General features: G+C 36.8%; 2 protein-coding genes across 2 annotated transcripts; both read right to left on the bottom strand.

Annotated features, from left to right (window-relative positions):
* Window positions 1–9,528: 9,528 nt before the first annotated feature.
* On the bottom strand, window positions 9,529–11,585 carry LOC752909 (muscarinic acetylcholine receptor M5-like). Its single transcript, XM_030988038.1, has one exon. It carries the CDS (start codon window positions 11,560–11,562, stop codon window positions 10,318–10,320), a length of 1,245 nt encoding a protein of 414 aa, XP_030843898.1. The 5' UTR covers window positions 11,563–11,585; the 3' UTR covers window positions 9,529–10,317.
* A 12,238-nt stretch (window positions 11,586–23,823) lies between these two features.
* LOC589822 (muscarinic acetylcholine receptor M5-like) lies at window positions 23,824–26,843 on the bottom strand. Its single transcript, XM_789455.4, has one exon. The coding sequence runs from the start codon at window positions 26,492–26,494 to the stop codon at window positions 25,214–25,216; it is 1,281 nt and encodes a 426-aa protein (XP_794548.3). The 5' UTR covers window positions 26,495–26,843; the 3' UTR covers window positions 23,824–25,213.
* Between the last annotated feature and the right edge of the window lie 537 nt (window positions 26,844–27,380).

Below are 27,380 nucleotides of genomic sequence, written 5' to 3'. Positions count from 1 at the left end.
CATCAAACAATTTTTCGAATTTAGTACCCCGCCCTTCCTATAATATGTGTGCCAGAGTTGGTAAAGGAAAAATTAGATCCTGACAAAACTCAATATTTTAGGATAATGCGCTAATTTTTGCATGTTTTAATGTCCCGTTATTTAATCCATGATTTAGAATCTTCGATAACTTTAAGTCTGCTAATGCGTGTTTTCACGTGTTTTTTGTATTTTTGCAGTTGGAAAAAAGGATGAAATTATACAAATTTTTGTTCGCTTGCTCTACTCATTACACATTCAACAACTGATGATAAATCATAGAAAGGGACAGCGAACAGTTGCTGGGATACAATTTTCTGATGTAGGAATTCTAAATCCTGAAATTTCATGCGCTCTTTTATCTCACCACCTGGTCAACAGTTGAAGATTAGCGCTCAACTTTTCAGCGGCTTGATTCCAGTCCATGTCTATCACGTCCCTGGACAAACAAAATTGATTGCCCTACCTAGCGGCATGTAATGTGTGCGATTTGCACGCTGACTGGTAGGATGCAGTTGTTTGTGACGTATGGGTAGAGCAGTTCGCCTCGGGGCGCTTCGTAGGGACGTATTCATTGGATTTCGTTACATTGCGAAAAATTGAAAATGAATGTAAATACGATGCCTATTTAGTTTGGGTTCTATGGCCCGAATTTACAAAGGAGGTTTGTCGACAAACCTAGGTTTATGTACGTCATATGACGCATTTTGACGCGTTATTACAGACCAAGGTGTGTAAAAACGCGTCGATTTTCGTAATGTAACCAAATTTAATGCACAAGTCTTTGTAAAGTGCCTCAAAACAAATTATTTCATTCACCTGATAAGAATAACAGTAATTCAATAGTCAGAATGCAAACTGCATATATCAAGTGTCCATAATGTTTGTCCAATTACCTGGCAACAACTAATGTATGCAGTTTGGATTATGTCTATTGAAAAACTATTATTCTTACCAGGTGAATGAAATAATTTGTTTTGAGGCACTTCACAAAGACTTGTGCATTAAATTTGGTTACATTACGAAATGGCCTATTCGGGCCTATATGTTTGATGTATTTGCTAAGACGCTCTTTTGGTTATCCACGCCTCTCTAATGGAACAGAGAATCACGGGTAAGCAAAAGAGCGTATTACCACAAATATTTAACATACAACCATTAATGTTTCATCCTTCATCATTCCATTCTCCATCTCATCCACAACTTCCTTGCTCACCTTCCATCGCTATCACTCTTCTCACACAGAAACCTTACACACAATGGCGACTATGCCGCATCCCTCTTTCCATAAGGAAAATTACCTGTCTTGCCACTTTCAAAAGATCCCTCAAAACTTACTCTTTTCCCCAGTGATCTATGTAATCTACTTCCTGTGAAATTGGACATTTTTTGTCCTCTGTTCATACATTTGTATTCGTAAGCGCTATAATACTTATTGTTTTTAGCGCTCCTAAATGTTCGATATTATTATTATGCTTTTCTATTATATCCGTATCAAAATAGAAATATTTCTTTTTTAGATTGAAATTATTCTTGACCCTATTCAGCAGTAATTATTGAATTAAAAAATTCCATTGCCCCCCCCCCCCAAAAAGGTGTTTATTTCCAATTTGATACCAGTGTTTAACCAATTCTTATTCTGCCCCCCCCCCCTCACCCCCGAAAAAAAAGGAAAACAAAAAAAAGTTTTAGCTCATTACGCCACTGACCCCAATGGAATTTATTGACAATTTTATGATTGCAACGCAGAATTTCAGTTTACTTCATATTAACTCTAGAAGTTTGAATATATAATTTGATTCTTTGGAAATGCTCCTTTGTACTCTCAATAGTTTTTCTTCTAAATTATAGGTATCACAGAAACTTGGTTACTACACTCAGATTTAGCCGATTCATTTAATTTGAAGAATTATCAAATCGTTAGAGATAGTTCGAGATCGAATGTATCACGTACAAATGGGCTATATTCAAGTTCAGGTTTATTTTTCACATTCCATTAAAAATATACCATAAAAACACAAGTTATATGAACAATAGCATATGTAAGCAATACATCACAGTGAAACGAAAATGTGGAAGGGAACCGCATAAGCCATTGGCCTTACGAGGCAGAACCCTATCAAATATATAAGTTATACAATATATACTAATTACTATACAGGCACATATACAAATATACGTTCTGTCTATATTCTTAATATATTCACATCTTTCAAACATACATTCTTAATGAAGATCTAAGACTTTTTTTTCTCAAAATCTAAAACATATCACGATTACCTCAGTTTATTTCCGATAGAAATACACATATTATGTGTAAACAAAACTTTAAAACTGAGAAAACTATGCGTAAACATGAATAACATTGTTAAAATACATAAACTTTAAAACATTGAATGAAAACAAGCAAATTACGGGAGTTTGATATATATTAAGGCCACCCAAGGGAAACATGAAAGGTGGCCACAGTAGACAGGTGGCCTTACTAGACAGGATCTACAAAAACACATCTCCTACTCTAGGGAGACAAAATGCATTTCAACTATAAACTATAGATAGGCCTTTATATACAGGTGGCCACTAAGACAGGTATAACTATACATGTTATCATAAGGTAAATCATATTTCACAGCTTTGGCAACTCTCTAGGAAATTGCAACTCTCCAGGAAATGAATACAATGCAAAAGGAAATGAGAGAATGATGGCTGTGTATCTTCAATCAAAGTTCCCTATTTCTTCTCCCAACAAAGGAATCAATTGATAAAGGTTGAAGATTTGTCAATCTGTTGGTCTATTGAATCTCATGTCGCCGACGCAATTGGCCCGTCTCCGTGATCTAGTGGTTAAGGCATTGGCGTTCTAAGCAAGTGACACAGATTCGAAGGCGGAAACATTTTTCAGCCTTTATTCTCTCATCTCCATATTCAGTGTATATCATAAAAAGAGGTCTGTACGTAAATCGTGCTGACAAACAACAATGAATATCAATTAACTTAATATTTGATCAAAATCCACACGTTATATATTTCTATTGTTTGAGTCATAAATGTCGCCAACAGAATATATAATCTTCATATCCATCCTTAGGCAGGAAAATTCAAGCCAACCTTCTAAATATAGATATTCTGAATATTCGTATATTCAGAAGAAAAAGAATGCTTTCAAATGATACACTCATTGCATTAATCAATATTTTCTCCACCCTCAGCGATAATTTTGTTAATGGCCTGTTTCATTTGTGCCGGATTTTGTTGCAACTATGACAGAGTTAAATATTATCGCATGCGAGTTAGGGAAATGAAGCCTTTGAGGATGACTATCCAATATTTCATACTGATAGGCTAAGAGCATTAGGTCAAAATAGGCTTAAACCTGGACATTTTCCATAACAAGCTGATTTTTTCAGGATAGCTCCGGGAGTATGTCTAGAATAACATACTAAAAGTCCTCATGAATCCTCCTTGAGCGTTTTCCGCAATCCAAGATGGCGTCCAAAATGGCCGCCATTTCCCGAATTTCTTATAACTTTGCAACTAGATAACCCAAATACAAAATTTAAATGTCTAAATATATGTTTTTAAGCATAAGGAACTCATTAAAATACATATTGATAAATTTTGAAACACACAAGTAGCTATAAACCACTTTAGCCCAACCCGAAATCCAAAATGGCGCCCAAAATTGCCGCCATTTCCAATTTTATCTCATTGTATTAAAGTACATACATTATGAATACAATCAAATGTCTATACTAGAAAAGCACCATTGAAATACATATCAGTGCAAATAAACCTTTCATTAAATAATTAAATACTTCTTATACATAAAGTATACACACCCAACCACACACACATGCACACATATGGCTGCTTCCATCATCCTCAACGACATCAGACTGACAATGTGCAACCGTGAAGAGTACTCAACGTCAGATACCCGGGTTAGATGGAACTAAAAATGGAGACACATTAGTACTAATGTCGTAAAGTCAAAAGTCACACGGTTTCAAACAGGAAATGCACCTCAATAGCACATGCCATATCATCTCTGCTAGTAGACCAGGTCATTTCTGTTGCCAATATTGTTGGAATAGCTGTGTATAAACACCGGAAGTGTGGCTCACGTGAACAGATTGACATCTTGAGCAACATGAGCTTTGTCCTTCATGGAGAGGTGTCATGAAAGTGGCAATGCAGAATGACCAGTACGAGAATTGAAACTCTGCCCTTCATATATTTAGACCCCTCCAATCCGAGTACCATCTAAACGGCACTATACTTCGCACATTCACAATGTGAAAAACATAACTTAAGAATATATGCAGTAACATTTGACCAGCCCTCGTACATCAAGGCAGCAGAGATTGTAGCTTCTTCTCAAGACCTAGGAAAAGTAATCGACCGTCTTAGTGGATTTCACCTCCTCATGTCATATCTCGGCAGCATATAGGCCCACGTCATGGGCGGAAGTGTGCTTACAGAGCTATGGGAGACAGTGTACGCCAAAGGGTCTGTCATACATATGCAATCTGGTCATGCATTTTCCCCTTCTCTTCGTGCTCACATTCTTACTTCAGCTGCCCTCATTTGTATGTTTATGGGTAAACCTGGCATCTTAGACAGCATAGATAAGGACCACTTAGCAAATCTGTATGGTGCACTCCTCAACCAGGACACGAAGGTGACTGATGTACCTGAGAAGGAGTGTGTCAAACAGTTAAAGTCAGATCATTCACAACTCATTGACCGGGCAGCAGGACAAAGTAGGTTAGGGAAACTTTGGTTGCAGTATATCCAACAATTATGTGTCTCTTCTGCAATGTTTCATTCCAGCTGAAAGGACAGGAGACTGGAAGCTCCATCTCAGCTACGTGAGGGAAATGATACAACATTTCCATGCTGCAGGACATCTTCCCTATGTCAAATCTGCCAGGTTGTATTTACAACAGATGGAAGCTCTAGAGCAAACCATGCCAGGAAATGAATTCGCAGAAAAGGGATACTTCACCATCCCCCGTGTTGATTCATTCTGGGGTGGAAACTTCTCTGATCAAACTATTGAAAAGTTCCTGATGCGGCAGCTGAAAACATCTAGAGAAATGACTGGTGGACGTGGAATCACAGACTGTACATTGGCTAAGTGGGTTCATGCACTTCCTCGCTGTGTTCATACCTTTGATGAACTGGAACACACTGGTACATCAGAGCAGCATAAAGACATACAGCAAAGTACCAGGTCAAGAGACAATAAAGATAGATGTATCTTTGTTGGATGGCTGCAGGCACATCACCATTTGCTGGATATGAAACTAATAAATTGCTTGGTCTCCTTGTCAACTGGCATTGTCACTGGTTCATCTGTTAATTGTGATTAACCTGTACAAATCGGCCTAGTAGCGGCATCCGAAACGAATACATGGTAGGAAGTTTACAGATATCAAGCTACGTACATCGTAAGGACAAGGTGAAGACCATTGGTGCCAAGAGTAAGAGAGTGAAAATCAGGGGACAAAGCACATATAAAGTCGACCCAACGCTACTGTTCAACAGAATCGCATGTGTCCTGAACAGCAACACTGAGATGGAATCGTTCTTTGCACCCAGGCACTTTCCCTTTCAAAGGTGGGGTGATGCGGAAGCCAACAAAGAGTTCTCTGGGTCTCCTGCTGAATTCGTTCACCAAGCAATCCAACCTGCCAGAAATGGTCTCTTTGTTTAAGATGGTGGTCGCCTACTGCAATCAGTTGTTTGACCACAAATGTCAACCTATGCTGAATTTGTTCGTTCATATATTTCATACACCCTAAAGCATTATGGAGCTCATTTGAAGGTGGTTTTTGATGGATATGGAAGTGCAACTTCAAAAAAGGTAGCTGAGCAGAGACGAATAGCCCAGAAATGTACCTCTTTATTTGATGATAATATGCCAACAAGCACAACCCAAAACAGCTTTCCTAACCAACAGCAACAATAAGATGAGACTTATACAAACTCTACATGACAAAATACGTATCAAGCAGGCAGAAGCGGATGCCTCTACCCTGATTGTCTCCACAGCACAAGCAGTAACAGAGTCAGAACAGGTGCCAGTTTTTGTCGTTGGTACGGACACAGACTTACTGGTCATGCTAGTTGCTCGGGCAACCACTTCCACAGATATGCACATGCTATGCCGCAGTAATCCTGTCACGGTCTTCAACATTCATGAAATTCAGCATGCCATAGGACACTAGAAATCGCCTGATGTTTCTTTATGCTGTGACAGGGTGTGATACGGTCTAGGCAATCTACCGTCAGGACAATCGTAAACTTTCAATATGGTCCACAAGAAACTTGACTATGACTTGCTTGATACATTCGCAGTGGAAGCACCCATGACGAGGTCAAAAAAGAACCGGGGAAGCCTTTATGGGGCCAGCAGTTTTGAATCTCTTGATGACTACCGTCACACTGCATACAAACGGACAATTGGTCGCAGTTCTCTGAGTTCATCCTTTCAGTTAGAAAGTCTACCTCCAACTAGTGCTGCAGCAAAGCAACATCCATACCGCACCTATCTTATATTCATTATGTATCAAACGCTTTAGCGACCTTGGTACTAATGTGTCTACATTTTCAGTTCCATCTAATGTTGAGTACTCTTCACGGTTGCACACTGTCAGTCTGATATCGTTGAGGATGGTGGAAGCAGCCATATGTGTATGTGTGTACTTTATGCATAAGAAGTATTTTTTAATGAAAAGTTTGTTGTACTGATATGTATTTCAATGGTGCTTTTCTAGTATAGACATTTGATTATATTCATAACGTATCTTCTTTAGTACAATGAGATAAAATTGGAAATAATCGCCATTTTGGGTGCCATTTTGGGTGCCATTTTGGATTTTGAGAAGTGCTCAAGTGGCTTTACTGCTACTTGTGTGTTTTAAAATGTGTTAATAAGTATTTGGTTGAGTTCCTTATGATGAAAAACATATATTTAGACAATTAATTTTTGTATTTGGGTTCTCTAGTTGGACAGTTATAAGAAATACAGGAAATGGCGGCAATTTTGGGCGCCATTTTGAATTTTGAGAAGGGCTAAAGTGGTTTATAGCTACTTGTGTGTTTCAAAATTTATTAACATGTATTTTAATGAGTTCCTTATGCTTAAAAACATATATTTAGACATTTAAATTTTGTATTGGGGTTACCTAGTTTCAAATTTAAGAGAAAAACAGGAAATGGCGGCCATTTTGGACGCCATCTTGGATTACGGAGAACGCTCAAGGAGGATTCATGAGGACTTTTAGTATGTTAATTTACACATATTCCTGGACCTATCCTGAAAAAATCAGCTTGTTATGGAAAATGTCCATGTTAAAGCTAATGCTCTTGGCCTATGATGCATATTTACTTTTATACAACTCACTCCCAGATCCTAATCAAATGATTGGTCATGCGCGGTCACATGTGATTCATTCACTGAGCCTATTGCACTCCTTTTCATGAAAAGGAGTGCAATATTTACCAGTACTATTGAACTCGTTTTCAGAGCGCGCAGTAGTGCGCGTAGAGGTTGGAGCGCCTAATAATGCGTGTGCATGGGCCTATTCTTGCGCAGCACTATGCGTAAATGGGTTCAGAGGTAAGTGCGCTTGCTATATCTAAGTCATGTGTAATTTCTGGTACAGAAAAGTCTTCTTTATATGATTGTAACATTGGTGTGCGACAAGGAGAAAATTTATCTCCGATGCTATTTGCCCTTTTTTAAATGACTTCAAACAATTCATTTGCGAAAAAGTTTGGAGGCATGAATATTCTTCCTGACAATATTGATGCAGCTGCGTATCAAATGGTATAGATGTATATCTCAGGCTTTTTACATTACTGTATGCAGACGATACAATAGTTCTTGCAAAAACTGAAAGTGATCTTCAGCTTGCTCTTGATGCAGTATCTGATTACTGTAAAAAAAAATGGTTTCTTCAAGTTAAAACAGCTAACACCAAAGTTGTTGTATTTTCTCGTCGTAAAGTTCGAAAAATTCATATATTTAAATTTGATCATGATATTGTAGAAGTTGTTGATGAATACGTCTATCTTGGAACTACTTTTAACTACAACAACAAATTTCGTAAGCACAAATTAAGCAACTTAATCAAGCTAGACGAGCAATGTATAGTCTATTATCTAAAACTTATCAACTGCACTTACCTATTGATATCCTCTTGGAATTCTCGCTACCCCAAATAGCGATTCTGCCGAGATCCGGGGAAAATCCTGAAAAGCGCATTGCATTATGGGATAGCTTTTCGACATTACAGCTTCCTGTGCAGGCGTTCGTGATCACAACCCTCTCTTTCACGGTAGAGTTTAACGGCCTTTTGTGCTAAAGTCACTAATTCTGCCCGAAGCTTTCCATTGCATATTATAATCTGTACAAATTACACTGATTGGCATCGATTTTAGCGTGCGTGAAAACTCTGCACAGCGAACACAGGCGCTAGCGCCAGCGGGATGGGACTCTATACCGGAAGTTGTAGTGACGACCCGAGAGAGTGAAAATTACCTCGTCTCGCGAATTTCGAGATTTTCGTACCTATTTAGGGTAGCGAGAATTATTTGATCTACTTGTGTTGCCTATTCTGCTCTATGGAAGTGAGATATGGGGATTTGAAGTGCTACATGATCTTGAAATCTTGTAAGCAAGCCCTTTCTGTCAACAAAACAACGGCAAATTGTATGGTACTTGGTGAATTGGGGAGGCTTAAACTTGAGAAATAAATCGAAAGCAGAATGATAAACTTCTGGTGTAGGATTGTACATAGTGGACAGGATAAATTTTCTGGTAAGGTGTATATTATCTTAAAATTACTCTTTGAGAAGAATATATATCAGGCACCTTGGTTAAAAAAAATCAAGCTGACTCTGGACAATATGGGAATGTCTAATTTATGGGAAATTTGTGAAAATACTAGCTTTGAGTGGGTCAAACAAACTGTGGAACATCGATTGAGAGATTCTCATGCTCAGTATTGGTCTGCTTGTATGTACTTTAATTCGCATTGTGTTAACTATCAAATCTTCAAACATTCTTTATGTTCAGAAATATACTTAATCGATCTCAGTAAAAGAGATCGGACAATCTTAAGTCGTTTTCGCTGTGGCAATCATTACCTGCCGATTGTAGCTGGTAGATATTCAAATACTCCAAGGGAAATGAGGCTATGTACGCTGTGCAATTTGCAATCGCTCGGGGATGAGTTTCATTACTTGTTTGTATGCCCTACCTTTCGTTCAGACAGAAAATTGTTCATCGATAAATATTTTATTGAAAGACCAAATACACTGAAAATGGGTCAGCTTTTTAACTCCACAAACACGTTCAAACTTAGTAAAATGCAGTCGAAAAATAATGCTTCGTTTTCATTAATTTAAGTATATGCAAAAACATTTTATGAGTTCAATATTAACTTTATGTTTCCCTTTTTTGTCTTATATCAATTTATTAAATTGATATCAAGAATATTTTCAGTAATTCATTAATTCTTTTTCAATTGCTTCCATTAATTTCGTCATTAATTATCGTCAGCCACTATTATTTGTCAGCCATATACTGTCACGAAACAATCTTGAATTCATTCTTTTTACATCAAATGACAAGGATCTAGGAGTTTCATTGTATAAAACAAATGATGAATGTTTTCATTCGTTTATTATACGATCTATCCGCCCTTGTTGATGCTGCGTGTATCTATCGCACTCAGCCTAACAGCTTCGTGCGATAGATACACGCAGCCTCAACTCGAGTGCGGATAGATCGTATAATGAACTCATGCGGATGCATCATTTGTATACTAATCTAAGATATATACTTATTACCTAGAGGACATGGGCGTAGACGCTAAAATATTACTATATCAATAAATGACCGACGAGTAGTTTATAAATAGTGCCCCTTTGGTGATTCACAAAGGTGCCCCCAGATGAGATGAAAAAATATATATCCTTATAGACTAATGTCTATCTTATCTGCCCATAAGATCACACCTTCCATCCTTTATCAATATGTAAAGCGGCCCTTTTTTTAATTATTGTGAGAATATCACCGACTGTCAGCGTTTTTGTTAAAGTTACACTTCTAAACAATGCTATAAATCACTGTTCGTAACCGTTGCAGACCCCTTTTTTCAGTACAAAACATTCTCTTCCTATTCTTACCATCCACAGAACCTACCCTATACTTATTTCAAGATGGTGGTTTTGCTAAACACCGTATTATGTAACCACTATCATATGCTGACTCTAAAAAAAAAATTAACGCTTGCACTTGACTTTGCAGCTCTTGATATCACACGACCATCGGTCGAGAAACAAATAGTGCCGGAAGTTACGACGAAAGTGCTTATTAGTGGCAGCATAAATAAATGGATTAATCGTCGAGTTACTCCAAACCAGCGAATTCGTGAACTCCCACGTAAAATAAGAAACGCAGTTGGACCCACAAACTGCCAACATGACGGTGGAAGCTTGGTATGGCAACCAACAGAGCATGAAACATCCTACGAGGATGCTAAGAACAATGGCTGCTTTTCGGTGTTTGGCAAATGTCCGTTCTTCTGTCTTCGACTCGACTACCAATGTGCCGCTGACGGGCACCTTACCTGGGTCTTGACTCTGCAAATGTTGTGCAGCTGTACTAGAGATAGCGGTTGACGGACCGGATGTAGTAGGCTGTCCCTCGACTGCTGGCATATCCGCAAGGGGGAGGTTTCCAGGAGACACTGATGTATCAGTGTGTACCTGACCAAGCCCTGTAGATTGCGTCGATTGGTTGGTTAGAGGACTCTGCCCTACGACGCCCCTCGACCTACGTTTGATGTTAGCATACACCTTTATATTCAGAATGATCAGAACTGAAAACGGTATAATGAACACGGTCATGTTGTGGAGTGTTGTCCCGGTGAAACTGGCGGAAAATTCCATTTCACAGTCGTCGGTATAATCTATCTGGCTTTGACCACTTATTGGGGCCCATGCGAATGTAAGTGTTAAGTACCAAATCAAAGTAAACACCCATATGCCGGTAAGGATCAGTCCGATTCGCTTCTTGGTCTGAAAACTCTGATACTTTAGACCCATTGTCAAAAGACAGTAGCGATCCCAGCTTATCATCACCATCGTCCAAACAGATACCATGACCACTGTGTAGTCCAAAACTAGCCACAGTTTACAGAATACCTCACCCAGGACCCAAACGTACGTAACGAGCCAAGATGTATTAACCGTCCAGACGAGAGTTCCTACGATGAAGTCCGTGATAGCAAGGTTGAAAATAAAGAGATTTGCCACATTCGCTCGGATTTGTTGATCTCGAATATAGGCGACAATCACCATGAAGTTTCCGATGATAGTTACAACACTTATGCAGGAAACGACAAATGGGACTATGCCAAGCCACGTTTTAGAGAAGGGAAACTCATCCGCGTTATCAGAAGAGTCATCATATGAATTTACACTCGCGTTTTCCATTAGCATCGAGCTCCTGTTAATGAAAGCCATCGAAAGGATGCCTGACTTTCCGTTCTTTCTAACGACTGGTTTCCTTGCCAAATAAACACCTTTTCTTAACTGGTATCTCCAAGTAGGTGAAAAAAAAACAATCACAATTCCGAGGTCAGACACCCAAACACCGCACTCAAACACTAAACACAATTAATACATATATTATTATTATTATGTTAAAAATCTACTAATGCCACTTTATTAGTATCTTAGTACGAAGAAGCTGAAGGTTGTAATACTATAACGAAAGTGACACAATCGATTCGCCAACATATTCAGATATTCTTGTTTAACTCAGGTCACTTAGAATGCAGTGAGCTACTTGTCCTGAAGTACAGTGCACAGTAAGTGAAGAAATCTGACATACGATATAACAATGTTATATAATTCTCTAAATTCAAGATTTCATTTTTTCCCCAATTCGATTAGGATTACAGTACGATACAGTTCTTGTATTGCAAACTCGGATGCTTAATGCCTTCGATGTGGTAGCCACAGTAGGATGTAACTTGAAATCTTGGTAACATCAGAATCTACTGAAGCCACGGGTGACAGGGTGACGTCATCGGTAAAGCATAACCTCTTGGTGTTCTGTTGAGGACCAAAGTATCCATTGCAAAGTGTTATGATTAATCATGCAACAAAAAGGAAAATCTATGAATTATCCATTGCGAAGCGTTATAAATAATTATGCAACAAAAAAAGAAAATATATGAATATTCATGTTTCGGGATGGAGGGGGGAGGGGCAAGATTGTAATGGCGCTACAAACTTCCACCGTTGATTTCACATTTGTCATGGCCTGTTTGTTAATGTGTTAAGTATCATTTATTTTCACAGATTTATGATGTTAGATACAGGATTAGATGATTGAAATATTAATTGTTCATTTCATTTATTTGTTTCACTCTCTTTTAAAAAACATCAAAAGCATATACATGTTCGTTCATTGTCAACATAAGATAAATTAAGTGGGGAATCATGAAAGCCAAAATTGGCTTGATGAGAATGATCCCCAAATAAATAGTTAGCATAAACAAGATACAAACTTTGTTTGTATATAGTACAAACATTCACAACAACAGAAGACAGAGGAAAGATAAAGATAACATAAAGTAAAGACATTCACAGGAAGAAAAGAAAAGAGAGAAGATAAGAAGTAGAAAGATACAGCTTGCAAAGTTATAAACACCAACGTAACAATAACGAATGGAACAAAACAAAATTGCTATACAACTGTTGTTTAAATTCAAAATCTGTATTTGCTATTGAAAAGAGGATATATATTTTTTGGGAAAATACCTTTAAATTACCTTACAATGTTACATAACCAAACTGTCAATATTTTCTTCAGTGTAAAGTAAGCTATAGCCACGGGAAATTTATACAATAAACGCGATGAAAAGAATGATAATAAAACAAAAAATGATCAATACAATATTAATAGGCCTGATAATAATGATAATAAATAATAGACCTGATAATAATGATAATAATGATAATAATAATAATAATGATGATAACATGAATACAAAAAAAAAAAAAGAACGAAGAAGACGCTGAGAGAAAATGATTGTATAAGTCTCACCAAAAATTAGACGTGTAACAGCTCCAAGCAAATAAGGAAGAACTCTCTTGCATGGAAAAGCAGCTGTTATCGTTCGAGTCAGCAGAAGCATTTGTTAGGCGCTGGCATGGATTAACACTTGACAACCGAATGGCAATCGGCTGTCTGGTCACTTTTATATACATGTAGGTATTATGAAAGACGATACTCTTCTCACGTGTGAATGCTGTTGATCCTGAAAAATACAACGCTGTTGAGTGGATTATTTCAAAGAGCGGACTCAGCTATTCTCTATATCTTCACAAACCATTGTATTTCTTCGTCAATTCTGTTTATACACCCTGATTATGAAACTACATCTTACAAGCTGTTAAGCTATTAAAGATGGCATTTGATGCAATTTTCCGTCCCCAGTCTTCATAAATGCTATACGTTAGTTGCCGCATCGTGCTCTTTGTTCAAAATAACCTTTTAGTCTCGTATTTTTTTTATGTACATTTCTGAAATGTTTAATATTTCAAGTATATGATTTCATTTGAAATTTTTATGGTATCTGTACAACTGTATGTATATCCAATACGCCCCGCGTTGGTAAATCCATTGTCCCGGGTCGTACTTGCTCTTTTGTGATATATCCTTGAGTCCGATCTGTTTGTCGCACTCTCTTTATTAATTACTAAATGAATACTACAGTACTATTGTAAGGAACTATAAAGAGGCAAACATGTGTCATCCTATATTGAACATAACTGATATCAATAAAAATCAACACGTAATGACAATAACAGGTTTAAAGATGATAAATCGACTTTCGATATAATTTCATAGTCATAGTCATTTGATTGATCGGGCATAGGTTATTCAAAAAAGAGAAATACATGTTGTCTTGTAATGGATGAAATGACATAGAAAGTAAGGGACACCACCAAAAATAAACAATATGTATGAAATAAATGCGTTTTACTTTGTAGAAATCGTACATGTTACTTTCATTTGCATTAATACTTTATCAGCAATTCATACGGAAAATATTCTGCTTCTAGTCTTCAATCAAGGTAAATTTCACACTTCTACATAACATAAAAGAGCTTTGAGTTAATGTTCTCTCTTGCCTCGGAGTTTATCTAAGGGCGCGTTCATGCTTGATTTTGACGGCCAGAATCAGGCATCTGTTACGCGTTTAGTTTAAAACACGCTTGCGTTCATGCTCACTTTTGTAGAATCACCGAAAAACGGCGATCACGATCGCCGATCGTAAACTCACAAAAAGATGCGTTTACAATTTGTAAACGCGTTTAAATGGGGTCAACGCACTGACCTCTAGTGGGTCTACGTAGCATGCGCACACAGGTTTGCGAATCCAGCTGAAGGCCACCCAAGGAGAATTGCCTGGAGAAGTGAGCATGAACAGTGCACCGTGGAACTGCGATTACGATGAGTGTTTACGATGAGCGTTACAAATCGCTCATTCTGCCTTCAAAATCAAGCATGAACGCGCCCTTTCTCACACCGCACACTCATACGGACAGCCATATACTCACCTGTACACACACTCTCAAACACTTTCACATACATACGAAAGTTTTAAACTTATTTTCACACTAAAATATCATTTAAAGATAACATTTCACTACTATAAGAATATTTATTTCGTCATTACATAATTCATTTATTAAGCCAATGATTAAAAGTCCCTTGAATAATGTTATACAAATGATAAATATCTAATTGAATGTTCGGGGTCGGTTGGAACAGGTAATTCCCTCCTTCCCTCTAAATGTCGTTGGGTACATAGAACTTCCTCTTGCATCACTGACCCTGTACTAATTTCTAGAAAGCTGTCAAGGCGAACAAAATATTATATCACTTGAGAGGAAACTTCGAAGCATTAGTTATTAAAGAGCGATCAAATCCTATTGATGATTCAAAGCAAGAGTGATGTCATTTTGCTTGTACGATTGAAAAGGTTTTTAAGCCGATTAGCCTCATTGAAGTCTTATTTGACATTCAAGTATAAATCTAACAATACATGTAAGCAACCTTTGAAAAATCGTACCCACTTACCAATGGCTGATCTTGTAAGTCCTGTCAATTGCTTTATTCTTATCAAATATTTATTTTTCTGCGTGATCGATAAGCGTGTCCTACTACGTCATTTCTTTTCGCAATGCATTTATATATTCACGGACATTTCAAAAGCTATTCATATATGTTATTTCCAACAGCACTTTTGCTAAAAAATTGTTTGATACTACTGATGCATAAGGAGTGTCATGTCTGAGAGAAACGAGTGATTTACGAGAGCTAATGATTATGATTATGATTATTACTATTGTTAGATAAGTACTACTCTTTATTATCATTTATTATTATCTTTATTTTCTTTATTTTTATAATCATTGATATTATTATTTTCAAGTTGTTCATGTTTGTTTTGGTTCATATCTTACAAATTAATATATAGACAGATGTTTAAAATAGAAAGCATATAGATATATATTAATGTAGTATGACCACGTGTGAGATGATACTCAATTCATATCCCTTTTTTTGTTTAACCTTTCTTTGATAAACGTCAACGCATTCCACCTCTGACTGCATATGACGCGTGTTAATGTCTGCTAAAGTTCAGCGATATAAAAAAAAATTAAACCATTTCAATGCCATTGCAAAATACTTTAAAAGAGACGCAAACACGTCAAGCATCTCATTCAAATAAATAGGAATCTTTATTGATAGTAATATAATAGAGGCTTTTGTGTAACGCTCATGTCTTTCAAACTTGTCACTTCTGTCGCTGCACAAATAATACCCCGGCTTTAGCATGGCTGTCATAAAGGAGCTCGAGCATTTCAAGGAGTTAAGTCCTACCAGATAAAAGCATATTGCGGAAAAATTCCCGGTGTATTCATAAGTCGTTTAATTACAGCTTGACCAAACCATTATTTGCAAATGTCATTTGGAACGAAGCACGTGGCTTTTCCCTTGTATATATGTTGGTGTTCGACTATCGACTATGTTTGTTACTAGTAGACGCATATCATAAGAATGGTGCTTTTATCACGATCCTCCTGTGCGATACAATTTTTTAAAATTAGGTCGATCAATATTGCATTTATTCATTACTCTCAATGAAGTATACCTCTCTTACTTCTCTCTGTCGAGAGAAATTCTCCTTTAGATATTTATGACAAAGTAATACAACAATAAAAAATAAAAGCTACATTCAAATGGCGCAGTTAATCATCCCATCGGAAATGCGATATAAAGTAGCTCTTACCTTATACTCTTTTTAAGAAATCGTTAGCTCAACCGAACTCTTTCCTCTATTTAATTCCATTATCTGTCACGATGAAGCAGAATAGAAATAGGTTTCCACTAGAACCTTTTTTTTATTACATTTTTTGTATAGAAAGATCAAACCCCAAAATGCCACAATATATAAAGAGCTTGGCCGTACCAAAAGGTACTATATCCATTTTTATCAATTTTTGTTCTCATTAATGTACACATTTCCAGTAGCCTCATACACTGACACTCCCATGAAGCTAAAAAAAAAAAATGAAAGTAACAAAAAATGCCATTTTAAAAATCAGTTTGGTTAAAAAAGGTAGTATATCCATTCAAGTTTAATATGCATTCAGGTGTAACTTGCATACAATGCAAAATTTTCGGGTAAAAAAGTACTACATCCAATGTCGGTTCCAAAAGGTACTACATCTACAAAATTTAAAAAAAAACATAGTATCATGAAAGAAAATTGTGCAGACTTAGATTCTTTAAAAGAGTGTTTTTTATACTTGTATTATACAATAGTATAATCAGACAAAGTATCATTCCAAACTGACATTGCTAACTAACGTGGAGGCGCGATAGCTCAGTCGGTAAAGCAGTGGTCTTGTAATCCGGTGACCCGGGTTCGAAACCAAGACGATGCGCTAGTGCCCTTTAGTAATTACCAGGTCCCTCAGAGAGGACCTAAATCCGTCGGTCTTTTGGTTGCTTACTAACAAGCATTAACTGCTTTCTTAGCTGACAAGGAAAATAACCACCACCACAACTATGATAACAAAACAAAAATCTTGTTTTAGTTAGAACTTGGATTAACAAATTTAGTACGTTTTGGAACCGAGCTCTTTATATATCTAACGCTTACAATCATACAAAAATGATAATGATAATAGATTTCAAATCTGCAGTACAAGGGAAAGAGTGCGAAGTAAAATGCAATAAAAGAGTAAAAATAGCAATAATGATGATGATAATTACAGGAGTAATATTTGAATATACAATTATACTATAACTACTACTACTTCAACTTCTAATAATAGTAATGATAGTGAAAGTGATAATGATAATAAAGTAATACAAATATTATAAATTACAATTACATTAATAATGTAAGTACTACTACTACTACTACTTTTACTACTACTAATAATGATAATAACAATAAATATCATCATCATAATCACCATCATGATAAATATAACTGATAATGAAAATTGTATTGGTTATATTACCCATAATTGTTCTCCGTGAGGTCCCTATAGTCATATCAATACACAACATGAATAATTTAATATATATTTTCTCCTGGCTTGGTAGAAAGATGTACATGTATCTCTGTCCGACATAAACAGTACATCCCACGTGGTATCCTTAAAGCCCCACTGTAGTACTTGTAGCTACTTGCTCCCTCTATATAGAAAGCAATGCCTAATCGGTGACCATTGGTCCCCGATGATCCTCTTTTTCTTATGTTAATTGAGAGCTGAGTTGATGAGATAGCCACCTGTCAGTGACCATCGTGGGTAGTCTAATCACTCCTAGCTAAACTAGTACAGTCGTCCTTTAAAGGCAGTAAGTCCCCTTTACAGACTTGTGCAAACTCCATCAAACTTTCAAAATATTCAAAATGTATCCTTTAAATATCGTGCGTGAAATTATATAGACAAAGTTTTTGAAAATTCTTTGTAAACAAAATTTAATCTAGCACTGTTTTCATATTGCTGCAGAGGAAGCCATTCTCAAATCAACATATAAAACGGCCAAGAAAAAGAAATTGAAGGGTGGTATCGTAATAACGTTCGAAAATATCTAAGACATTGCACGCTAAGCAATGACCTGGGTAATAAGCCATTATCTCCGTAATGTCACCCAAAGGCATTGCAAACATTTTTAGTTGGTGATAGAGGAAAAGAAATTATAATTCTAAACTGCTTCATTTTTAGCTCACAACTTAAAATTCAAACAAATGGGACGTGTAGAATTTGTTTTAGCTTTCGAAAAGGGGTCGAACTGCTTTTTAAAATTGTTTATACTTTAGCTATTTTCTCTTCTGTTTTCTGAAGCGTCTGTGCAATGTATGGACAAAAGCGTAAAGAACACGACCCAAAGTTATAATACCAACATGACCAAGCATACTCGAGTAAGGACGATTCAAGTCTATTTTAAGTTCCAAGTTTATTCATTTATTTCCAGACATCTCAAACAATTTTTAACAGCAAGCTTTAAGTTCAAAATATAATACAACTGAAAACAGAAATACAAATGTCAGAAATTATAACACCTTAATAACTATTACACGATATATAGCCTGTATCATCAAAAGCTGAAACAGAAGAAACTCAAATTCTTGTTTGTTTTAAGATAAAGAGAGAGTGTGAGGGACAAATAAGAGAAGCGAAGCTTGTGATGCTATAGGTCCCCTTAAGAAACTTACCTCCCATTTGTTTGAAGTTTAAGTTGTGAGTTACAAATATACAAGAAAGTGTGACAAAAGAGAGAGAGAGAGAGAATGAAAGAATGAGGAAGGGAGCGAGATGAGGATGATGTGCCGTTAGAAGACGAACAAAAAGGTGTCCAACTAAGATTATAGTAAGAAAAAGAGATAGGTAGGGAGACGAAAATGGAGACGATATATGAGAGAAGGATAGTAAAGAAGGGAAAAATAGAGAATTACAAACTATTACTTCTATGAAAACTATTTGGTACATCATTTTATGTTAATATTACAAACAACTACTCAAAGCAATATACAAACAGCAGTTTTAACATTAACTCACTTAATACTGTTTCGAACGAAACATTTTCAAATGAAGTCGAAATGATTGATAAAAATATCTCCTTAATTCTATCCTTTTTTTGTTTTGTTGATAGCATTGTGGGATTTTTTGTAATTCATATTCAGGTTTTAATTCATTGTGGATGAATGGAGAACTCAACCTCGCAGCAAATTTTAAAGTTGGGGCGCCCCCTCTTATCTGTGCAAAGGAATGTTCTAGAAAAATCATCTGATTTAGAATTTTTAACAAAATAATAACTCGCTGTTGTATACCGTATTATAATCGTCAGTGCCAAATTTCCATTTTAGGTATTTTAATCTGTGTTAGTTGTGAGGTACAATTTCAAGTGAAATATTATGACGTATGACATCTATTTTTCTGTCATAGCAGGCATAAATATCTTTCTCGCACGACTCCTCAACAGCGTCCTGGTCTTCTTCTGTCGATCATCGACTCGTGACAATGATAAAGTATGAAGAGATGGGAGTTGTTGCTACATTGTTTGGCGTTCAACAATAAGGGATAGAGCAACGTCGATCTGGTGCTGCTCAGTGGCTGCCGGGCTCACGATCAACTGGGCAAAAAGAATTTCCGTTTCGGTTTAATAAAATTTGGAGCCGACTATTAGGCTATTATTATTATTATTATTATTATTATTATTATTATTATTATTATTATTATTATTATTATTTCCATTGCCTGATGGTACTATGTCACCTACTATTTATGTGATTGCATTGTCAAAGAAACCTGTAACAATGTATTGGAAATTGTTGATTATTACTACGAATTTGTAACGTGAACATTTAAAGAGACTAAGGTTTGATCCAGCATATTCAGTCTTGAGAAGAAGAAACAGTCGCACTACAAATCAATTAATAATAATAGTAATAATAAGGCATTTCTATACTGCCTTTATTTAGGGGTAGATGGGACTAAACAATCGGGTGGAATCGGAAAGTGGCCCAATGATATGAAACAATTTCAGGAGAAACTTATTCATTTTTATTCTGGTAAATAAGTTTTTTAGAATTGTATAAAGTGCACTCATTTAAAAGTGCTTTTGATCAAATGATGTTTTTCGTGTCAGTCTGATATTTCCTCAATGTACCTCTTTCAGGTGGCTCTGTCGACTTCTGTACATGTTCTGTTGATACTTCATTTAGTAAATCTTGTTCAAAATATTTTCCAAGTTATACTAATAATCAATTTAGCTATTGTTATACTTAATAACATCCAGACGAAAAAAAGGAACACTGACGATGTGTTTATTGAAATAATTTTGACCGGTTATCAAGCCTTTCTTATTAACTTGTTGACGACTTAATACACCAGTTTACAGTTGTGTGCGCCATTTCAAACAAGGCCAATGACCTAGAGGTCATGTATTTATTCGTAAATTAAGATTGCGCCCATGCAAATTTTGATGATATCACTGCCTACGCGCTGCGTTGTGCGCGCACATTATCATTTGCATGGGCGCAATCTTAATTTACGCATAAATACCACTGGTCAAAGATTATTGGCCCCGCTTCCGGGGCCAATGACCCGAGGTCAACTGTCTGCGCATGCGCACTGATACAACTGTAAACTGGTGTATTCTCTCATTCCCATAGGCTTAATACAGCGTCTACCCGGTTCCAGTAGGCAAAGGGTTAATGTAGCAATAATGACAATCATAGTAATAGGGACAGTAGGAATACATTAGAGTCGCCAGGACAATTTAATATACATACGTTTATACCATGTATATAAATGATACAGAAGAGAAAGTTTATGCTTTAAATCCGACAGTTTTTATTACTTCACGAATTTTCAACGTACATCACGTCTTCGCTTATCGTCTTCCTCATCTTATATTGCATCAGGTCATACCAAAACGTGGACTTAATATCGCATATCTTGTACACATTGATGTTATTTATTTATTTCTAATCTTTTAACAGGGTAGCCCATTCACCAACAAGTAGTGGTCTTCCATGGGGCCCTGAATAAACATGAACATATTTACATCGTTTATAACGTTTATACAAAACAGTTAACACAAATAATACTCATTTGTAAAATAAATATATATCATTAACCTAGTTAACAGTAATGTCAATAGGAAAATATTTATTAAGTCGCAATTATGTGAATAAGTCATGTTAATATTACAAAACATGCACGTAGTGTATGTTCGGCTAAGCCATTCACAAATTACAACTTTGTTTAAACAATCTCTTAAATCAATTGACAGAAGAAGCCGTTCTCAATGAATCATCTAGCTTATTCCATTCAAATATGGAAGAAACAATTGGGCTACACTTATAACAATCAGTGTGAAATCTAGGCACACGTAAACATCCACTGTCTATTTGCCTTGTATGATGCTCATGTACATCATTAGGATTGATTAAGCCTACCTGAAGGTAAGAAGGTGCTAAGTTATGAACGCATTTATATATCATCATAATGCGACTTGACTCAAACCGCTTGTCTAGTGTCATCCATTTAAGACTTGTGAACAAATCAGCCGACGGTGTGTCATATGTCTTGTTTAATATTATTCTTGCGGCCCTCATTTGAATTTTTTGCAGCTTAGTTGTATGAGAATGAAATCTGTCCGACCATACAGCAGAGCAGTAATTTAATCGTGGCAACACTAGACTCTTATAAAGTAACTTTAAGGATTTTTGAGGCAAAAAACTCTTTGCTCTCATGATTATTTAATGTTTTTCTGGGTATGTTTACTTACGTTTTCGATTTGTTTAGACTATTTTAATTCTTCATCTATCAAAAGTCCTAAGCATTTGGTGAATTGAACTCTTTTGATCAAATTGACATTTAATGAAAAGGTGAAATATTCAATTTTCTTGAGATTAGCACGAGAGCCTATTAACATAACACAAGTTTTTTTAGTGTTAAGAACAAGACGATTTTCCTTAATCCATGCCATGACTCTGTTTAATGCAACAGGTATTTTTTCTTCTACAACAGTTGCATCATTTGCTCTAACGGTAAGTGTCGTATCGTCAGCATACATATCTATGATACCTTCATGAATACATTCAGGTAGACTATTAACATATATTGAAAATAAAAGGGGACCAAGAATTGAACCTTGTGGCACACCTAATTTGATGGTTGATGGATGCGACTTGGCTCCTTTGAATTGGGTCGCTTGTTGTCGATCCCCTAAATATGATTTGAACCGATAACTAGTCATAGTACTACAACCTATACAAGCTAGTTTATGTAGAAGTAGCTCATGACCAACAGTATCAAAAGCCTTACGAAGATCTATGAAGGCAACTCCAGAAATTTCTTTGTTATCAACATTCAACGACCATAGATTTACAAGTTTTGCAAGGGCAGTAGCTGTTGAATGTTTAGGTCTAACACCAGACTGATAAGGGGTAATTATTGATTCCGGTCCAAGAATTCACTGAGTTATTGGTGGACGGCCCTTTCCATAATTTTATTCACGATAGGTAATATTGAAATGGGGCGGTAATTATTCAAAGTAGAAATATCTCCAGATTTGAATATTGGTACTACCCGAACCTTTTTCCATTCACGTTGGAACAACTCCTGTAGACAGGAATTTGTTAATGATATCACAAAGAGACTCTGCGATAACATTCTTCGTCATCTTTAAAAGTGTACATCTGATGTGATCTTCACCAGTTGCTTTATCTATACTCAAATTATCAATCTGTTTCAATACAAAATCCTCATAAATCAAATTCAAATTAAATTGCGAATGAGTTAGACCAATATTATTGTCCTCGTCTACTCTCAGTTCAGACGTAAGTCTTCGCAGGTCCTTTGTAATCTTAGTATCATTAGAAATGAAGAAGTCATTAAAAGCTTCAGCAATATTTGCATTGTCGGACACAAGGTTTCTAAAACATCTCCACATTTGCTTACTATTGTTATGATTTTGCGAGATCTGGTCTGCATTAAATTTCTCTTTTTCTTTTCATCATGATATGAATAACTGTATTCTTTAGATGTTTGTAGGTGTTCCAAAGATCATCACTTTTGTTAGCTTTAGCAGCATTGAGAACTTTATCACGTTCCGTCATAAGCTTAACAATCTCGTCAGATATCCATGGACAAGCCTTTTTTATTATCCGCTTTTTAAGCTATGGTCACAAATCAGACCAGCGACCGATCGATCAGTAGCCTGCTCGGTCGCTGCTGGAATTAGGCATCGCCCAGCGATTACGTCGGTGCCCGGTCAGCGACCGCCCAGGCACCGAGCGTATTTTGGGCGGCGACTAAAAAGTGAGCAGGCGCCGCCCAAATTTTAACTCCGCGCTAAAACTTCAGCGGCGACCGAGCGATGCCCTAAAAACGAGCGGTGCCTGGGCGGCCGCCGCTCGGTGGCCGGGCAGCCGCCGGGCAGAATTGGTTAAAAATTCGCCGCTCAGCCGCCGAGCAGGCTACTTTTGGGTTATGTGACCATAGCATTACATACTGGTATGACATACTGGTACACATAAATGTATATACAATATATAATACATATATACATATACACAATATATGCGATAGTATGTATACATCTTGTATACATATATATTTTCAAGATATCTCGTATTCTATATATATATTTATATACATATGAAACAAGAGACTCAACACACACATACAAATCCTGTGTTGGCAATGTATTGGTGTATCACAATTTCGCTCATCCTGCCCATAGTGCTTCTACATATTTTCTTAACCTGAAGAAGCCCTATGGACTTGCGAATCTTCCGAAAAAATGGATCTTCAGAATTATGAAACTTCGGCAAAATGACAGGTAACCGGTGTCACTGCGTTCCTGCTTCGGATCTGACCTTAAAACACAAGTTTTTCGAGGATTAGGCGAAACAGAAAGAACAGAATGTAACTGACTGCCGGGAACTACAAGAAAAGTAGGCGCAATGCCAGCCGTGTATCAAGTTGTGCAACCATTGTATTACATTTCTAATGCTCATGCACCCAATTTTCATGTAGTTAGGACCGTAAATCTTTTGCAACACAACATGTGATTTATCATAGATAAATGATTGATTTAAAAAGGGGCTACATCCACTTTTGATTAAAAATTAAACTGAAAGATAAATAATGAATCTGATACATCGTAAACAACTGAACTATGTTACCTTTAAAAGCATATTTTGGGAAAGATAAACAAATTTGATCACAACATTTTGTTTCATTCCAAAAGGGGCTAGACTCAAAATTGTTTCATTTCCAAGGAAGTAAATCCACTATGTTGATTAGGAATTTGTTTGTTTAAACCAAGTTTCATTAAGCTTAGTTTTACGATAAGACGGAGATACTAGTCAAAATAGTCCGTGCAAAACGTCAATGAATTCAACATATTTTAACATTGAAACTAATGTTATGTTTCAGCTCCTTCTTTAAAGCCACACTGTCCTACTTGTAGCTACTTGCTCCCTCTACATCGATGACCATTGGTCCCCCATGATCCTCTTTTTCTTATGTTAATTGATAGCTCAGTTGATGAGATAACCATCTGTCCAGTGAACAGGCAGGGTGGTCTAAACCCTCCTATAAACTAGTACAGATAAACTTTAAATGAAGTACCCGAAAGCGTTGCTTTTAAAGGAAATAACAACATTTTCAAAATTTAACCACAAATAACATTCGAAAATATGATAAAAATATTCTGCTACCAGTATTACTGTGCTTCAAATGACAATTTGAATCGAAAACATTGTTAAAACGGGGAAAAGAGGACAGCCGATATGAATTTCATTCCGTAAAGGTACTAAATCGACGAAAGTTTTAATTTTTTAGAAATCTGAGTAATAGAACTCATTGCTAGATTTTCTTTAAAGATAGTCAAAAAGATAAAATACAATACTCCTACCATATATGCAAAAAAAGTGAAAGTGGTCAATGAAAAACCCTTGATTTACAATAAAAAAAAAACTAAAAGTGGATTTAAACCCTTTGGGAATAAAGCTCTTCAAATTTAAAGGTACATTCAAATCTAATGTAATATATGTCAGGTCACTGTGCTATCCATACCGTTATCAGTGACAACCTGATTCCTGTTTGCCGTTTGGAGTTTCCCTTTACAGCGTTTCACATCACAAGCCCAGCGATCGAGGAGCAGAAACTGCCGAAAGTTTCGACGAAAGTGCACGTTAGTGGCGGCATAAATGAACGGATTAATGGTGGAGTTACACCACAAGAGTGAATTTGTGATCTCCCACATACTGTCCGAAATGCAGTTGGTGTTGCAAACAGCAAACATTATGCTCGTCACCTGATAAGGTAACCAGCAGAGCAGGAAACACCCGATCAGGATGGACAAAACGAAAGCTGCTTTCCGGTGTCTTGCGAACATCCGACATTCTTTCTTTGAATGTGTAGATAGTTCTTTATTGAGGGTTTCCTCACCATCTGCGTGACTTTCAATTGGATCAGCAGCTGCGTTGGCAGCAGGATTACAAGAATCGACCCCTTGGCTAGCTGGCTCTTCCGAATGACAGAAGTTTCCTCGTCGGGGCGACCTGGTATTCTGCTTATAGCTCTTCTTGGGGGAACTAACCGAACTATTTGTTGAAGGACTTTGTCCTACGGTGCCTTTGGATCTCCGTTTGATATTGATAAACACAACAGTGTTTAGAAAGATTAAGACTGTAAACGGAATGAAAAACTCAAATATGTTCACGACAAGTGTTGCGGCCACGTTGAATGTTAATTCCATTTCACAGTCTTGTGAATAATCCACGTTGTAGTTTCCGGTGATGGGGCTCCAAGCGAAGGTCAGAAATGAATACCACAGACCAACAGACGTCCAAGCAACAACGAGGATCACGTAAATGCGCTTCTTGGTCTGAAACGTCTTATACTGCATCCCCATCTTCACAAGACAGTACCGGTCCCAGCTGATCAGCACCATGGTTATCACGGACATCATGGTGACAGTGAAATCTACGATCAACCAGAGCTTGCACTGGATTTCACCAGTAGTCCAGGAGTCTTTGATCATCCAGGAAGTATTAACGGTAATGATGAAGGTACCGACGATTAAGTCCGTGATTGCGAGGTTCAGGATGAAGAGATTCGCCACATTGCTTCTGATGCGTTGATCCCGAAAGTAAGCTGCAATCACCATCATGTTTCCCATGATTGTAACAGCGATTATGACTGATAGGGTCAAGGGTACTGTGGCCAGCCACGCCGTTGAATGCGCTGAAAGTTCTTTTACATCTTCGGAATCAAACGAATCATAAGAAGAGCTGGAGCCATTTGGATTAATATTACTTGCGTTTTCCATCTTGATACGATAAGTGAAATTTACTTCCCAAGTTGAAGGTTTTGCCAAAAATCACTTTGATACCTTTCTTAATCACCAACCTTTCGGCCAACTTGGGAACACTAGGCCTGGCGATGTCAGACCTTAGAGACTGAAGAGTGCTCTCTTGTTTTCCCCAAGGCGTCGACCGACATTTCTCATCTTAACCGATGTTTAATGATTGATGTATTAATGCGTTTTCCTTTATACTAAAGATTTTGAATCAATCACGCGTATAGGAAGCGCGCACGATCATTAGACGACCTTTTCGGTGCCACTTCGTTTCGCTAGTAAATTCGCCTTTATTGGTGCTGTCAATCGAACGTGGTATCCATGGATACACAATGGAGTAATCGATGATGTACGTCTCTTGCTGTCCAGACCTGTAAAATATCAAATCGAATAAGAATAAGTGAATATGTTACTGCTGATAAAACAAGTTGAAGTAAGTTTTATATAAATCTTCCAATTTTTTATAGGAAGATCTTCGTTGATTTTGTTTTTGGATCACTTCACATATGGAATATAAAAAAGTTAGCATGAAATAAATGCGTGAAGATATTAAAACATAATCTGTGAAACGTTTGAAATGAATTACATAGAGACATGTAGCAGTGTTTTACCCTTAAGAGCTGCGTAGGCCTATAGGAAACGAAATGATAAACCAGGGCTTTGGAGTTTAGGAAGGTAGAAACATAGATCGCAAGATGAAAAAAAAAGGAAACTGAATCGTGTTGGAGAAAACAACTATCAGGCGTGTTCAACGTTAGTTTTTAAGTATAGTGTTGCCAACATATCAATATCAGAAGACCTAGACAGTGCAGCACTGACACTTGGGATTGTGGAATAAAAACAACAAAATTGACTG

The sequence above is a fragment of the Strongylocentrotus purpuratus genome, unplaced genomic scaffold (assembly GCF_000002235.5).
Source record: "Strongylocentrotus purpuratus isolate Spur 01 unplaced genomic scaffold, Spur_5.0 spur5_scaffold_17, whole genome shotgun sequence".
NCBI classification, from domain to species: Eukaryota; Metazoa; Echinodermata; class Echinoidea; order Camarodonta; family Strongylocentrotidae; genus Strongylocentrotus; species Strongylocentrotus purpuratus.
The sequence above is the reverse complement of the archived record's forward strand: the minus strand, read 5'-3'. Positions and strand labels throughout refer to the sequence as shown.

What these genes read in the sequence shown, in the direction of transcription:
- LOC752909 (XM_030988038.1), bottom strand. Translation starts at nt 11,562, where the DNA reads ATGGCTTTCATTAACAGGAGCTCGATGCTAATGGAAAACGCGAGTGTA.
- LOC589822 (XM_789455.4), bottom strand. Translation starts at nt 26,494, where the DNA reads ATGGAAAACGCAAGTAATATTAATCCAAATGGCTCCAGCTCTTCTTAT.